Below are 16,379 nucleotides of genomic sequence, written 5' to 3' on the forward strand. Positions count from 1 at the left end.
TTGTAATCCTAGCTCTTTTGCCTTCCAAAATATCACATTCCAAGCCCTCTGATCCTCTAATCTAGGAACCGCCAAATCTTGTGTTTTCCTGACTGTCTCCATGATATTTGAATTGTTTCTTTTTGGCTGCTTACAGTATTTTCTCCTCACTTGGGAGGAATTTGGCTGTAATATTCCTGGAAGTTTTCATTTTGGGATCTCTTTCAGAAGGTGGTCAGCAGATTATTTCAGTTTCTATTTTGTCTTCTGATTCTAGAGTATCAGGGCAGTTTTCTTTGATAATTTCTTGAAAGATCATGTCTAGGTGTTCTCTTATGTTCAAAGCCATTTTGATGGAATCATGCAGCCTAATAATTTTCTTTGATCTCTAGCATGTGCAGACAACTTTTCTATGAAGATTTGGTAGTAGAGGAAAATTGGGGAAATTGCTAAGACTACAACATGATATTTTGGGTTTCATTTTTATTGATCAGTTTGCAATTTAATCCTGCAAGGATATTTTAAAAATCAGTGATAAATAGTAATGGATGTACAGAAATTGTGGATAATTTAAAACTTCTTATAGATTACAATTCAAACTTATTTTAAATTAGCTTTAGACTGTGTGAGTGCATGCACTTAGATTTGAATATGAATGTGTCTGTATTCAGAGATTGTTAATATGAATAGTAAAAACCTAACTCCTGGAGGAGTGAAAAAAGCTCTCTAGTTTCTTCCCCTGCCCTCTTTCCAACTTCTCTTGCAACCCATAGATTGGGAAATAGTTCTTTTTCACCTCTCTTCTCAGCACCAACCTTAGGCCATGAGCTTCTTGAAGAGAGAAAGTATTAATATCCAACATAGAATATTATAGATTTATAGAAAGTGCTCAGGAAATGTGAAGGAAAGGTATGGAAGAAGAAGGAAGGCAAGTCAAACCTTCCAGGCAGGGAGAGCTCTAATGCAAAATAAAAGACACTGGAGCTGTATAATGGGCATTTGAAGATGTAAGGTTCAAATGATGTGGAAGTATAATTGACAAGATAAAGCAGCTTCTTGGTTATGGTGTGGAATGGCTAACGAGAAAGAAGAAGGGGTTGGGACTGAGGTTGTAAATAGGTAGGTGATTAGAAGGATGATGATGCCCTCAACAGAAATAAAAAGTTACAAATTGGGGTGCAGGTTTATGGACGAGGATGATCAATGTCATTTAGACATTTTGAGTTTGAGATACATATGAAGGACATCCAGGTGAAATAGTCCAATGGTAAAATGGTACAAAACTGGTAACTGGGAAAGATCTAAGCTGGATATATTGTTTTTGGAAATCATCTGCATAGACTAGGGTTTTTTAACTTGGTGTCTGTGAATTTGGAGTTTTTTAAAGATATATTTTGTGAACGTGTCAATATAATTGGTTTCCTTTGTGACTGTATTTTGTTTTATGGATTTAAATACTTGATTTGAGAAGTCATGCCAGCCAAAGTCAGACAGCCAAAGAGGTCCATGAGGCAAAGAGGTTAAGAATCCCCAGTATGGACAGTAATTCACAATTATAAATTTTAAAAGATATATTCTCCCATTTATATATAAAAATGATACTCTTGACTCCAAACTGAATGACATGTCTCAGGCATAGCACTCTAAAGTTATCAAAAATAGATTTACTCCTTTGCTTAAGGTATTACTATTTCACTGCTTTCATTTATTTGATATTTCCAAGGACTTCCATAGGAAAATTTAAACTTGTGTTTGTAATTTTTAAAATTGTTTTAACGGATTGAGTTTCTAGTATCAGATAAAGAGTGATGATTTGTTCTCACAGATGTTTAAGCTTTCAAAGAACATGTTTTAGTAGATACATTATATAACCCCTTTCCTTCAGGAAAATAATTTTATTTAACTGGTATATCTTTATGACTTTTATGTGTCATTTCAGCCTAAATCCATCTATATAGCACAGGAAACCCCTTCCACTGAGGATGATAATCAAGGAACAATCAAGAGATGTCCTGTGCCTGAGAGTCCAGCAAAGCCATCACAAGTTCCACCCAGACCACCACCACCCCGGTTACCCCCACAGAAACCTGCCCCTTTAGGTATTAAGAGGAAAAGCCAAGTAAAATCCACTAATACTGGATATATCATATGGCCTAAGGAAGGAAAAAATCAGGCATCATAACTATCAAGAAATTGAATCTGAATACTATTTGGGGGGCAGGGGCTGGAGAACAGTGTATCCATCTTTGCTGCTTTTTCTCATAATACAGATGTTAAAATTTTATTGAAAATATTGTCTGCAATTGAAATTCTGGGTTTGGAGGAGTTTTTTATTTCTCATCCCGAAGATAGCTTTTTGTGACATTTCTAAATTAGTGAATAATTTTCATTTATCTAGTTTAAATGTTATTATGTAAGAAAATATTAAAGACATAGGATAAAGAAAGAATATGTACAGGATTTCTTGTTTCAAAAAGCACATTTATCTTCAAGTTGAGAAAGTTCCCTTAGAAATTAGAAATACCTTAATGTAGTATCAATACTCATAAATATGCAGTGTGTTGTAACTAAACATATCTTGTTAAGGAAATGGACTGAACTCCTTCCAGCTGAATGGTGAACGAAGTGGCTCATTATACCAGCAGCAGAATGAAAATAAAGGCACAAACCTTTCAAGGAAAGAAAAGAAAGATGTACCAGTAGGTATTTATTTATGAATTGCATTTGCACTCTTACAGTAATGCTGTAAGGAATGTAAGGAAGGAAAAAATCAGGCATCCTAACTATCAAGAAATTGAATCTGAATACTCTTACAGTAATGCTGTAATTCCAAAAATGCAATTATAAAACTACACTATAAAGTAATTCAACTATAATCACTATTCACTTCTATTTAGTTGTGACTGAATTAATTACTGAAATAGAATACTACAGAAAAAATTCAGGGTTTTATTATTTTAAACGTAAGTGATGCATTTTAAATTTTGAAAATATATACTTTAGAATGCTTGATTGTACCAGAATACATTACGGAATTTGAGCTTTTGAGTATTTAGAAGCATTTCTTTTTTTATTGGGTAAACCCAATGTTAATAAAGAGTGATTACAAAAATCTATCCCTGGTGTCTTATTTCCATAAAGACAGCATCTCCTCCTAGACTAACTCTGACCTGGACTGCCCAATACAAAGTTAATGGTATCTTTGTTAGTCTTCAGAGAAAATAATCTGAGTGAAGGAAGAAAAGTCAAGATTAATTTGTTGTAACCATCATAGGTCATTTGGGGAAAAAGCAGAAAACAGACTCATAGCTATTTATATCTTATGTATTAAAATACTCTAGCAAAGTATTTTTTGTCATGTCCTGTAAAAATATAAAAGGTTTTTAATATTTGGAAAGGAAATCCTAGCTACATATAGATGTATAACTGTTGCTGGGGAAAAAATAATTCTTAATACTTCTCATTGAGAAGAGATCCCTGTGAGATTGGATTAAGAAAAGGTTTCATGAAATTCTGTATATACGAGTTAAAGTGATATTTTTATCATATTAGGAAAATTCTCATCAGTAAGCAGTACATGTTGTGCAATTATATACTAAGTCCCTCCTTTTTAAAAAAGATATTATGAAATCATTTTTTCCTCATTTCTCTTTGATCTAATCTGAATAAAAAACCTTATCAGCCTTTTTTTAACTGTCAGCTCAGTAACAGTATACTGCTATGAAATCTTTTTATATCATTGTGAGTCTTAACCAGTTTCCAATGATTAGAGGCCTATTCAACCCAGGCAGGATTCCTCTCTGATGTGATTTAGGTCAAAATTAAGTGATTAGACATAGAGAAAGGAAGAAATCTTTGATTAATTTGATTATTAGCATTTTCTCTTAAGTTCTCTTTTGTTTGACTAGAGAGATTGAATGGTTGTAGGAAAAATGAATCCAGGGTGTGTTTACATTTTCAGATACTTTATTTCTACCAGATAAGTTAGAGACTATTTCCTAAATTCAAACTCTTCATACTTAATCTTAACGGGATTTTTTTTCCTGAATACTATAAAATGTATACCCAGCCTGAGGAGAGTGAGTTTAAGTTAACTCTGCCTTTGAATTTCCCTTCAAGCAGTGAGTGTGGGTGTATGTGTCTGTCTGTCTGTCTGTCCGTTTGTCTGTCTGTCTGTTTGTGTCTGTCTAGCAAAATGTCTTTAACAAACTTGTAATCTAAAATGCAGAGTACTTGAGTTTTTCTTCCACATGTATGGTAATATATTCTGTATAGGCAGCTAAAGGCTTTACTCTGTAGCTTTTTCTCTAAGCAAACTGTGGATTATAAAGCACTGTAACATCTTAGTAAGGTTTTAGATTTTTTTTTTTTTGAGAAAAATATAGAATGTTGGATATTTTTGATTGGGTTACTACCTGAAGTCCTATGCAAGTGAAGGCATGCAAATTGACAGGAAAGAATTTAAAATACAGTAGACTAGTTCCACCATTAGCAGAAAACTCATTTTTATTTTCAAAAATAATATTGTCTTCATGCTGGGAGGTTTATGCATTTTTAGTTATTTGTGCTGGCTTGTTTTTTTTTCCAACTGTAGACCTGCCTTACAAATCTGTATGTCTCCGTCTAATTAGAAAAGGGAATTAATAACAACAGCAACAACGACGAAAAAAAGCAAACCCTTTTCAGTTGTAATTTTCTTTCTTAGGTTATACTCAAAACTATGTAGTTGTTTGGAATGTTAAAAAAAAACTAGCCAGGTTTATACATTATGAAATTAGTTGTTACTGCTATACATTTTGAGACATGTAATTTAAAATTTTAGCTAAGCAAAAAGATGATATAACACAATACTAGGAACCTCAATTTAAGGAAAACAATTAAACTGAATTCATTGTATAATGGTAATAGAGAATTCTCTTTAAGAGTTGGCAGTAATACCAATTGAGATAATAGTAAATTTAACATGAAGAAATTTATCTTAAAAATACCTTATCCAAAAAGTAAAAAATGGGGTACAGGCTAGAATTTGAAAAGTATGTCACATAATTACTTTCTATAAGTTAGTACTTAGCCTCGAGATTATTCTTTTCATCATAAGTCTTGAATCTAATTGTATCTTTTGGATTTCGTTTATTGAGATTTTTTTCCTGTAGTATTTCCTAGTTACAATAGTTTTTAATTCTGTTCTTTGTTGTTAATTCACAATCTCTAACATTAACCTTGAAATTAAGTCAACCTTTTATATAGTCTATACTTATAATTTGCTCAATGCATTTCTTTTTCTAGAAACCCATTAGCAATGGTCTTCCTCCAACACCTAAAGTGCATGTAAGTACTAAATAGTCAAAAGGTAAGTTATTCAACAAAACACAGGGATCGTTCATTGATATTCATTTAAATCATTGGGTAAATTATTTTCCTGTTTGAAAATATTTCTGTTGTAGTTCCCATAGTGCAAAATATTAGAAATTCTAAATTAGCAGAATTTTTATTAAATCTGTAATCACATCAGGGCCTTTCTTCATCTCCCTTGTTAACACTCTCTCCCTCTTGAAATTCCTTGTTTATTCTGTGTATTTAATTTGTGCCCTTTTTATCTCCACAGTAGAATCTTCATTGCTCCCCCAGGGCCAGGTCTTTTTTTGTTTTTGTTTTAGTACCCAGGACTTAACTCACAGCCTTAAACATATATTAATTAAACATTAATAAATGTTTATTCTTGAATGACTTTGAATTTTAATATTAGTATTTCAGATTTGATTCTTACAGAAGGAAACTGCATTAGTATTAAAAATTAGTAGCTTAATTTCAAAGAATATGAAAATGTCACAATGAGGAAATGAGAATAAATTATATTCATTCAATGAATAGTTTTTACACACCTATGATATAATGCTGTGTGATTAACAACATGCAGTTTAAAACATTAATTTGTATACAGTTCGATTTATCAAAATATTACAAACACTATACCTGTGATCTTTTTGCTGTACCTATTATTCACCATTCAGCCATCTGTAGCCTAAATTGCTTCTCAAGGCATAGACTCAGAGTCAGAGGGCCGGCATTGAAATCCCAGCACTAACAACATGACTTTAATCAAATTACTTATCCTTTCTGGCCCTCATTTTCCCTATTTCAAAACTAAGGAGATCATTTTCAAAGCCCTTCCTAACTGGTAATCCTGTAAACTTCAGGCACCTCTGATGTTCCCAGGAGAGTGTCCATAGTTCGTTGCCATAGTTTCAGTGCATAGAAGTCCAAAGAATTCATCAGTTTCTTCATTAAATATCGTGCACGAGCACATTTCATGTTCACACGCACATGAGGATAGTGTGCAACAATAGTGTGCTCTTAGGAAGACCAGAAATTCAGGTAGTATAGATGCTAAGTACCTCATATTTAATCCTGATACAGTTAGCAAAGTAAGAGAAATGCTAACCTTAAGCTTACTTTGAGAACCCAAAGACTGATATATCCATTTACCGAAAGTCATGGTTGTGTGACATGACACTGATTACTTTAATTCAGAGCTAGCATTGACTTTTTTAGCTATTGCTTTTTATTTTTATATTCACTTCCTGAAATTTGCATATTTTTTTCAATTTCCAAGGGGAAATGTTGCCTTAAATTAATTTCTAACTGTTTTTTCAGGTATCTTAGCAAGAGACAACATTGTGGAATAGATAGGAAACTAGCCTGATAGTCAGGAAGACCTGGGCTCTGCTTTTGCCTCTGACACATACTGGCTGTGTAGCCCTGAACAAGTCATTCAACCTCTTGCACTGTGAATTACAAAGAAGGTGGTGACCTGTATTGGCAGAGGGAGCTTCTTCACCCTTACTAATGATGTCATGGGCCTATCCTTTCACTATCTTAGAATGTAATTAGTACGTTTTTAAAATTATGTGATTTCTACAATCTAGCATGAGTTTCACCTTATCTTTTTAAAAAATGATCTCCTTCTACCACTTAGTAGTAATTCCAGACAGAATTGTACCCCTTTTAAAATACTTTAAAACCTTGGAAATATCAATTGTTAGTTATATGTTAATAAAGTGAAATTTTAGTTAAACTATTTGAAGTATCTGGTTTAAGCAAAAATTCATTTAGTTACTAGTATTAACACAAGTATTTGTCCTGTCTCTCTCTGGTGTTTCTCGGCTTACTATTTGCCTTGATGTTGCAATATGATGCCTAGTATATCAAAGGTTACTCTTTTAACTTAGCGTAACTTTGGGGGAAAAAAAAAGCTTTACCTGATCAAATATAAACAGTTTCACAGCTCAACCCATATTCTCAGCAGTTATTCTGAGTACTTAAATAAGTTAAATTGGCAAATGGTCTAAAACAAATTTTGATTGTGACCAAATGAGAACTTTTCAGTTGGTGTTTTGTTGGACTTCTGACCAATATAAAGCAAAATTGAAATGCGCAAAGTATTATTTTAGTAAGATATTTATCAGAAATCACAAAGTTTGGAGAACTTTAACATCGTCTAAATTCTTATTAAATGCTCCCAATGAAGCTTTCTAGAAAGAAAAAATGTAGGTTATATATAAGAAAACTGCTAGAAAGACATTTCTCATTAGACTCAAGGAGAAAGAATGCTTACTTTCAGTTTGTATTGCTTTTCATTGCCCAAATATTAAATTCAGCTATCAGAATCATTCTATAAGCAAAACGGAGGGAAAAAGGCTTTACCTTTGTGACTATTCTGGTTTTATTGTTATCCTAGAATCTTGTAATACTTTCCATACTAGTTATTGAGCTAATATCATACATAAACAGATTGTTAGGGGAAAAAAACCTTTTGTCATATTCTTTCAGAAAGTCAGAAGGAATAAAAAATATTTGATTATTTCTTTTTCCTTTCCTTATTCTCTAAATTATTATTAAAATCTTGGGCCATTAAAACTTTTTACATATTGGCCTTGGAGTTAGGAAAATTGTCTTGTTTGGGGAATTACCAGCAATTCTCAATACCTCTTTTTAAAATATATGTTAGCCATGTTAACCTTTTGCTCAGTTACTTATGCACATTGGCTCTGTTTTTTTTTTCAGATGGGCGCTTGCTTTTCAAAGGTTTTTAATGGGTGCCCCTTGAAAATTCACTGTGCAACATCATGGATAAACCCAGACACAAGAGGCAAGTACTAGATGTGTTTGTCGTGTGGTGATAACATTTTAACTGAGACAATGAAGCTATTCAGTTTATTCATTTTCTAGATATATGACTAAAGATAAAATAGTCCTTTAAATGTTGTCTTCAGATCAAATATGTTTTGTTTATGTGTCGTTGAATTTTTATAGGTTTAAATAGTGGATAATGATGGTACATTGTTGTTCTGACAATCACCTGTTGTTTGTCCCTGTTTTTTTTTTTTTTTTTTTGATAATACACAGCATTCTTTCTGCTTCTTGGTACCAGTAGTAAAACCTAGCTGCTGCTGTTGTACTAACTTATAAATCTGAATTAAGGCGTTTACTGCATGCTGCCCTTAGTCTGTATTCATCTGCTTAGGGAGACCCTATAATAAAGTTTAGTGGTGAATCTGGGACTTGAATCTGACTCTCCTAGCTCTAGGTCTCTTCTTCATTCTGGAAGCAGCTTGTTCTAGTGGTAGGAATTGTAGCCTTGAGATCAGGGGAGACCTGGCTCAGAGCTTTGCTTTGACAAATCATAGCTCCATGACCATAGACAAGCTCCTCAGTCTCTCTGACCTTGATGCTACATGTGTAAAAGTGAGAATAAGAGTACTTCTCATCCTCCCAGGTGGTTGTGAAGATCAATGTTTTTAAAATTGAAAACTTTATAAACATCAGTTATTACTATTACTTTTTCCTATACTATGTAACCCTATAACCAAACTCTTAATGCCTTTTATTATGGTTGTGTCCTGGCAGGCATCCAATTTTATGTGGCAGTCAAACACATTTCTTATTGTTTTCTTTGCAACCTAAAGTAACCCACATTTTATTTTGAATTGTAGTCCATACTTTGTATCTTAATATCCTTTATAATAACTCCATGAAAGAATCCTCACTAAATGGGGACAGAGAGGGTATAAGGGCCCAGACCTGTCATTTCGTTGCTATAGGCAACCCATACTGAGTAAACCCCATTCCACCAAAGCAATTGCTGTACAACATGTACTTTTAGTTGTCTGGGGAGTTTGGGGGTTAAATGACTTGACCATGTTCACCTAGCAAGCATGTGTCTGAGGCAAACTCGAACCCAGGTCTTCTTGGATCAGGGCTGGCTCTCTGTCTACTATCTCTCACTGCTTCTCCCACTCTAATGGACTCTATAAAATAGTGACAAGTATAAATCAAAAATTTACTTAAATTGAAGTTGTTTTAAATTCTACCCTTTATATTTTTCTCTTTTTTTATTTTTCTAGGTTTGTATTAATTTTGATCTTTGCTCTAAGAAGTCCATAGTCTGAGCACAGAGGCAGTTGTTTCAGATATTTCACTAACAAGTCATTTCCTCTCTGTTAAAAAAGAATGTTTCATTTATTTGTGATACCATTTCATGCTCACCATTTCCAGCACTTCCTAATCCTTTTTTCAAAGAAAATATGCATAATAAAGAGGCATGAGGCTTTATATAGTCCTATAAGCCTTTGCTCACATTTGCTACTGCTTAACTATATTTTCTAACATTATTTCTGGTCTCTTTTCTTAGTTGTGTCATTATATTGAAGTCACCTAATGTTAAAACTATGTGTTAATTTCATTTGAAGAATCTTAACAGTTCTTCATGGAATGTATCTACTTCTTAATCCAGTGAAGAGATGGTGGTACATAAGCTGTGCTTATTTTTGTAGTAGTCTGTAAGAACTTTTTATGAGCCCTGCAAGACATGATTATCAAATGTCCCAGAAAATATTGATTCTTTTTGTGCAGTTATGATTAGGGCAAAAAAATGAATCCTTGAAGTGGTTGAATTATTCTAATTTTCACTGTTTGAAGATATATGTGAAATATGGTCATTGGTTTCAACCCAATGGAAATACATAATAAAAATATTAAAAACAAGTTTTTATCTCTTTAATAACATAATAAAACAGCAAAGGATAAATGTATTTTTAAAAATATCTTTCAAATTTATTATTTATTTTAATATTCTTTTCTTTTTAAATCTTGAGTTCCAAATTCGCTCCCCCTCACCCACTCACTTAGAAGGCAAACAATATGATAAGATATATACGTGAAATCATGCAAGACCTATTCCCATACTAGCCTTATTTCTGGAAAAAAGACAAGAAAAATATAGGAAGTGAGAAGATTGTATTTCAGTTTGTACTCAGAGTTTATCAGTTCTGTCTCTGGTGGCGAACAGCATTTTTTTCATCATAAGTCCTTTGGAATTGTCTTGGTTCATTGAATTGATCAGAGTAGCCAAGTCTTTCACAGTTGATCATCATTGCAATATTGCTGTTACTGTATATGTACAATGATCTCCCAGTTCTTCTCACTACATTTTGCATCAGTTCATATAGGTCTTACCATGTTTTTTGAAAGCACTGTCCCCTTATTTATTTCCCTTAATATGACAGTACACCATCACAATCATATACCACAACTCGTTCAACCATTCCCCAATTAATGAGCATTCTTTAAATTTCCAGTTCTTTGCTACCACAAAAAGAGCTGCTATAAATATTTTTGTGCATATCTTTTCATTTTTCTTTGATCTCTTTGGGACACATACCTAGTAGTGATATTGCTGGGTCAATACACAGTTTTATGCCCTTTGACCTAGTTCCAAATTGTTCTCCAGAATTGTTGGAACAGTTCACTATTCCTCCTTCCTCCTCTCCAGCATTTGTCATTTCTGATAGGCGTAAGGTGGTACCTCAGAGTTGTTTTAATTTTACATTCTCTAATCAATACTGATTTAGAGCATTTTTTCATGTGATCTTAGATGGCTTCGATTTCTTCTCCTAAAAACTAGTCCTTTGGCTATTTGTCAGTTGAGAAATGGCATTTATTTTAATAAATTTGGCTCAGTTTTATAGTCAGTATATATTTGAGAAGTAAGGGCTTTATCAGATAAAATTGCTGTAAAAATTCCTTTTATTACTTCATTCTCTCAGGTACCTTTTAACAAAATGTAGCTTCCCTGATTTAATTCCCATTTTAATTAGGTCTCTTTTTACTCTTGCTTTGTCTGAGATCATGATTACTATCCCAGCCTTTGTTTTTTAGTTAAACTGAAGCATATTAAATTTTGTTCCGGCCCTTTATTTTAACTCTCTGTCTTTCTCTTTCAAGGGTTTCTCTTGTAAAAAATGTTTTGTTGGATTCTGGTTTCTAATCCATTCTGCTTTCCACTTCCATTTTATGGGTGAGCTCAACCCATTCACATTCAGTTTCCTTCCATCCCATTTTCTTATGTTTCTTCTTCTTTCATTCTTTTTACCCTGTCCCTCCTATAAAGTCTACTTTGCTTCTGTTGCCTCCCTTAAGCTATCCTCTCTATTATCACCCCGTCTCCATCCCCCTCCCCCAATCATCTTCTCCTATTTCCCTGTTGGGTAAGTTACATTTCTGTATACAACTGAGTGTTTATGTATATTCTTTCTTTGAACTAATTTCGCTGAAAATGAGATTCAAGCTTTGCCTACTTCCTCCCCCCCCCATAAAAGCTCTTTCTTGTGTGCCTCTTTTAAGTGAAAAAATTTTCCATATTCTACTTCGTCCTTCCCTCTTCTCCTAGTGCATCCTTTTTTCTCACCCATTCCTTTTTTTCTTCGAGATTCTAACATCATTGACTCAGATCTGTGCCCTTTGTGTATGTAAACTCCTTTAAACTTAACCCTAGTACTGATAAAATTCTTAGGAGTTACATGTCTCATTTTCTCATATAGAAATGTAACAGTTTAACTTTATTGAGACCCTTATGATTAATCTTTCATGTATACCTTTTTATGCTTCTTTTGGGTCTTGTGTTTGAATGCCAAATTTTCTACTTATCTCTGTTCTTTTCATCACAAATGCTTGAAAGTCTCCTATTTCATTAAATGTACGTTTTTCCCCCCAAAAGATTTATACTCAGTTTTGGTAGATAAGTTCTTCTTGGTTGTAATCCTTGTTCCTTTGTCTTCTGGAATAGCATATTCCAAGTCCTTTGCTCCTTTAATATGGAGGCTGCTAAACCTTGTGTGATCTTGATTGTGGCTCCATGATATTTGAAATGTTTCTTTCTGAATCCTTGCAATATTTTCTCTTTGACCTGGAGGTCTGGAATTTGGCTTTAATATTTCTGAGAGTTTTCTTTTAGTGATCTCTTTCAGGAAGATGTCAGTGGATTCTTTTAATTTCTATTTTACTGTCTAGATGTAAGATACTGGGCAGATTACCTTGCTAATTTTTTGAAATATGATGTCTACTTTTTCTTTGATCGTGGCTGTCAGGTAGTCCAGTAATTCTTCAAATATCTCTCTTCAATATATTTTTCAGGTCAATTGTTTTTTTCTATGAGATATTTCACAGTTTCTTGTATTTTTTTCTTTCTTTTGACTTTTTGGATGTCTCATGGAGTCATTAGCTTCCTTCTTTAATGAGATTTTTTTTATTTTTTTTTTTCCATTTCTCCAATTCTTTTTTTAAGAAATTCTTTTCTTGAGCGAATTATTGAGCCTCTTCTACCATTTGGCTAATTCTGTTTTTTAAAGTGTTATTTTTTGTGCCTCTTTACCAAGCTGTTAATTCTCTTTTCATAATTTTCTTGCATCATTGTAATTTCTTTTCCCAATTTTTGCTCTACCACTCTTAGTCTCTTACTTTGACTCTTCCAGGAATTCTTATTGGGCTTGGGTCCAATTAGCATTTTTCTTTAAGGCTTTGTTTGTAGCTGTTTTCACATTGTTGTCTCCTGTGTTTATGTCTTGGTCTTCCCTACCATCATAGTAGCTTTCTTTGGTCAGTTCTTTTGTCGATGTTTGCTCATTTTCCCAGCCTGTTTCTTCAGTTTGAACTTTATGTTAAATTTGGGCTTTGTTCATCTGGGGAGGGGGAGGCAATGGCCCAGGCTTTTTTTGTGCTGCTGTTTTTAGAGCTAATTCTGGGGAGTCTATGAGTTTTTGGTGCTTTCAGGGAGGTGTGATCCTGGAAGAGGTATGGTTATTGCTCTCCTCATCTACACTCTGGTCTTTATCTAGGAAGGGCCACTGCTTCCTTATGACTAACCCCAGAACTCCTCTTCACCCTGGAACTGTGACCCAGAACTGTGTATGGGCAACAGAGTTGCTATACCCTGTGCCCACAAAAGGCCCCCCAGTAAACTCTCATCAGTTGACTTGCCGTCCCTTAGCAGAGAGCTCCCTAAGCTGCTGTGGCTGCTGTTGCTGCCATCACATGTGCAAGCTCCAGATGGGTCACAAACTTCTCCAGCCAACTTACTATGTTTTCCTAGGCTGGAACATGGCTCACCCTAACCTTTTGTTCGCTCTGTGCATCCAGAATTTGATTTGAGGCATCATTTTACAGTCGTTTAGAGGGGAATGTTGATGTAATAGTTCATCTGGTTTGCTTCTAATCAGCAACCATCACTGAAAAATACAACAGTGTATTTTTTGTTCAAGCTTGTTACAAAGCAGTGAAATAGTTATAGAAAGCAAGATTTTAAAAATTAAAAGATAGCAGAAACTACTGAATATCATGTGTAAAGATAGGCCTATACTGATGATATGATTAAAACATCATTATTTAAAATATTTTAGCATCAGAGACCAAATTTTCTTCCCTTTCTTTAAATCTTCCTATATGCGCTGGTAGGTACAGAGAATTTCTTGGTGAATTTGTGTGTTCATGATTGTCACACAGTGCACCAAGTGTAGTTGGATAACTTGGGGCTTTAAATAGAATCTTCTTGTCCTTGCAAAGTCTTTCAACATCTGGTCTAAAATAACTTGAAAACTAGTCTTCAACAACAGCTTTAGTCACTAAAGCTTTCTTTTGTGACTGCTAAAGAACCGGAAGCAGTTAGCAGCTGTAGCCTGTCAGTGCACAGGGAGTTTGGAGAGCTACCAGTAATCCTTGGTTTTCATTTAGAGTGCCCTCCTGCATTACCTCCCAATAAAAGTATTAGACAGTCTTTAGATACTTCAGAATATTCAACTGTTTAATATTTAACATCAGAATATTTAACTGTTGTAGCCTCATCTGCAATGGCCACTTCTCTGATAATTTTAATATTATGCAATTGAACTTGATTTTTAAAGCTATCAAACCAATTCTTGCAGCAAATGTATCTTTAGTGTCCACTTCATTTCCGTTTTCTTTTACTACCTTAAATAAACTTGAAGCTTTTGTCTAAATGGCTGTTGTGCTGAGAGGAAAGCATTTTTTTACAGCAGCCTTCAATCCAAGACACTCCATTTCGGTCACTATAACACTTCTGTTCCCTGTAGTTGTTTGAAAACCACAAAAAGCTGATGGAACTTCACCTTTTTATTTTATTTGCTTGTATGTTTTATAATATTCCATACTGATGATTCAGACATCCGGTATTTCATCCTATTTCAGAATTACTATAACCATGTTAATACCATTCAAGTATATCACGTTTTTGTCCTAATGCAATAATAAGTGTCTTTTTTGTGCTGGCAGTGTTTCCATCTGGAGCATTCTTCCTTTTATCCATTTTGCTAAAAATAAATAAATAACACAACTGTTGGTAATATGGTTTGCAGCAACATGTCACATCCACATGTGATGTTAGGGAAGTATGGATCAATGATATAACATTGTGTTAAAATCCTCAACTAGCTCTCAATGCATCACATTAATTGAATCTTGGCTTGCATTAAATGTGGCCTGGTATCATTTCATAGTTTTCATTAAATTGATTACACAATATTTGAAATTGAATTAATCATGACCTAGCCATACAGTAAAATCTATTCTCCTCCATCTCCCATTTATTTTTCTCCTTAGTAAGAATCTGTGAGCCACCCTTTAATTTATCTGCAGCTAGATTTTGCCTTTCACTTTAATTTATGGCATGAATGTCAGGAGTGATATAATTGAGTTCATCATTACAGGAGTGTGTCAGGATCTCATTTCCAACTTCTATGCCAGTCTGAAGCTTAGGGAGGAATAATCAGGGCAGGAATGTAAGACCAAAGGGAGCCCTGTAGCTCTCTCACTCTGAGTCAGCAGAGATTTTCAGCTAGTTAAGTGACTGCTTCTAGTAGCAGGAGAACTTGTAGAACTCAGACCAGAGGACCAGCCATCAGACTTTGCCCTGGATCAAATCACTTTGAGAGAACAGATGTGGATCAGCGGGCAAGAATATGACAAATCTGGGCCTTCCACTGTCCACTGGAAATTCTTCTAAATGGACTGTTTTTTCAAAGGGTGTGACATGGTGATTGGCATGGCTGTTTTTGGTAGGGATTTTGTTTGGTTTTGGGCACTGGACTTGGGATTTTAAAATTGAAATGGTGAAAATGATGAGCAGTCTAACTTCAAGGCAAACATCCCCAAAGTTCTTCAGTACATTTTCAGGACTCTGATTATAGATTTTGTTAATAGTCATTTCAGATACATTGTTTCAGAGAGTTACTTCCATGTATGAAGGCTATCCTGTTCTACACAAAGGAACCATTTAACATAAATCCAAACATGGGGGGCAGAGGGGACAGTAGTATTGCTTACAGGTAAATTATGTACTCCTTCCCCCAAAAATTTTTTTTGATATCTTCTGCCTTAATATTTGTTCCTTTTTTTAAAATTGTCAGAGCCATAAGAACCACCCCCCCCCATTTCCCTCCCTGCCTCTAATATAAATGTGAATGAAGGCTTTTTACAGTCTCCCCAGAAGTTCCATGAGATTGGTGCCAGTATTTCAGAAGGAGCTTAACCTGTATACTGACTTAAAACCAGTTCAAATGAAAGTACACATTTAAAAAAAAAAAGGAAATTAGTGAGAATGGCTATCAGAGGAATTACTGAACAAGTTATGCTCTATAAATGTGATGGAATATTATTGTACTATAATAAATTATGAAGGGCAGAGTTTCAGAGAAACCTGAAAAGATTTGTAAGAACCGATTGTGAAATGAGGTGAGCAGAACCAGAACAATTTATGCAGTGACAACAATATTGTAAAGGCATACAACTTTGAAATACTTAGGAACGCTCAGCATAATAAACAAACAATGATTCCAGAGGACTTATAACTGAAACATGCTACCCACCTCCTGGTAAGAGAGGAGAAGGACTGAGAGTACAGAATAAAACTTGTTTGTTTTTAAAATTTGGCTGAGGCAGGAATTTTTTTTTTCTCGAGTAAATGTGTTTGTAACAAGTATTTTTGTTTTTCTCAGTTTGGTGGGGTTGGAAGGGTAGGAGGGAGAGAAGGTGGATTTTTGCTGATTGAAAAA

General features: G+C 34.2%; 1 protein-coding gene across 1 annotated transcript in view; it reads left to right on the plus strand.

The window, feature by feature from the left end:
* MAP4K3 (mitogen-activated protein kinase kinase kinase kinase 3) overlaps positions 1-16,379 on the plus strand; it is a 213,323-nt gene that overhangs the window by 160,790 nt on the left and 36,154 nt on the right. The window contains 4 exon segments of the mRNA XM_036749371.1: positions 1,919-2,078; positions 2,566-2,678; positions 5,266-5,307; positions 8,044-8,128. Of these exon segments, the coding sequence (XP_036605266.1) occupies positions 1,919-2,078; positions 2,566-2,678; positions 5,266-5,307; positions 8,044-8,128 (400 nt within the window).

Source organism: Trichosurus vulpecula, chromosome 3 (assembly GCF_011100635.1).
Source record: "Trichosurus vulpecula isolate mTriVul1 chromosome 3, mTriVul1.pri, whole genome shotgun sequence".
NCBI lineage: Eukaryota > Metazoa > Chordata > Mammalia > Diprotodontia > Phalangeridae > Trichosurus > Trichosurus vulpecula.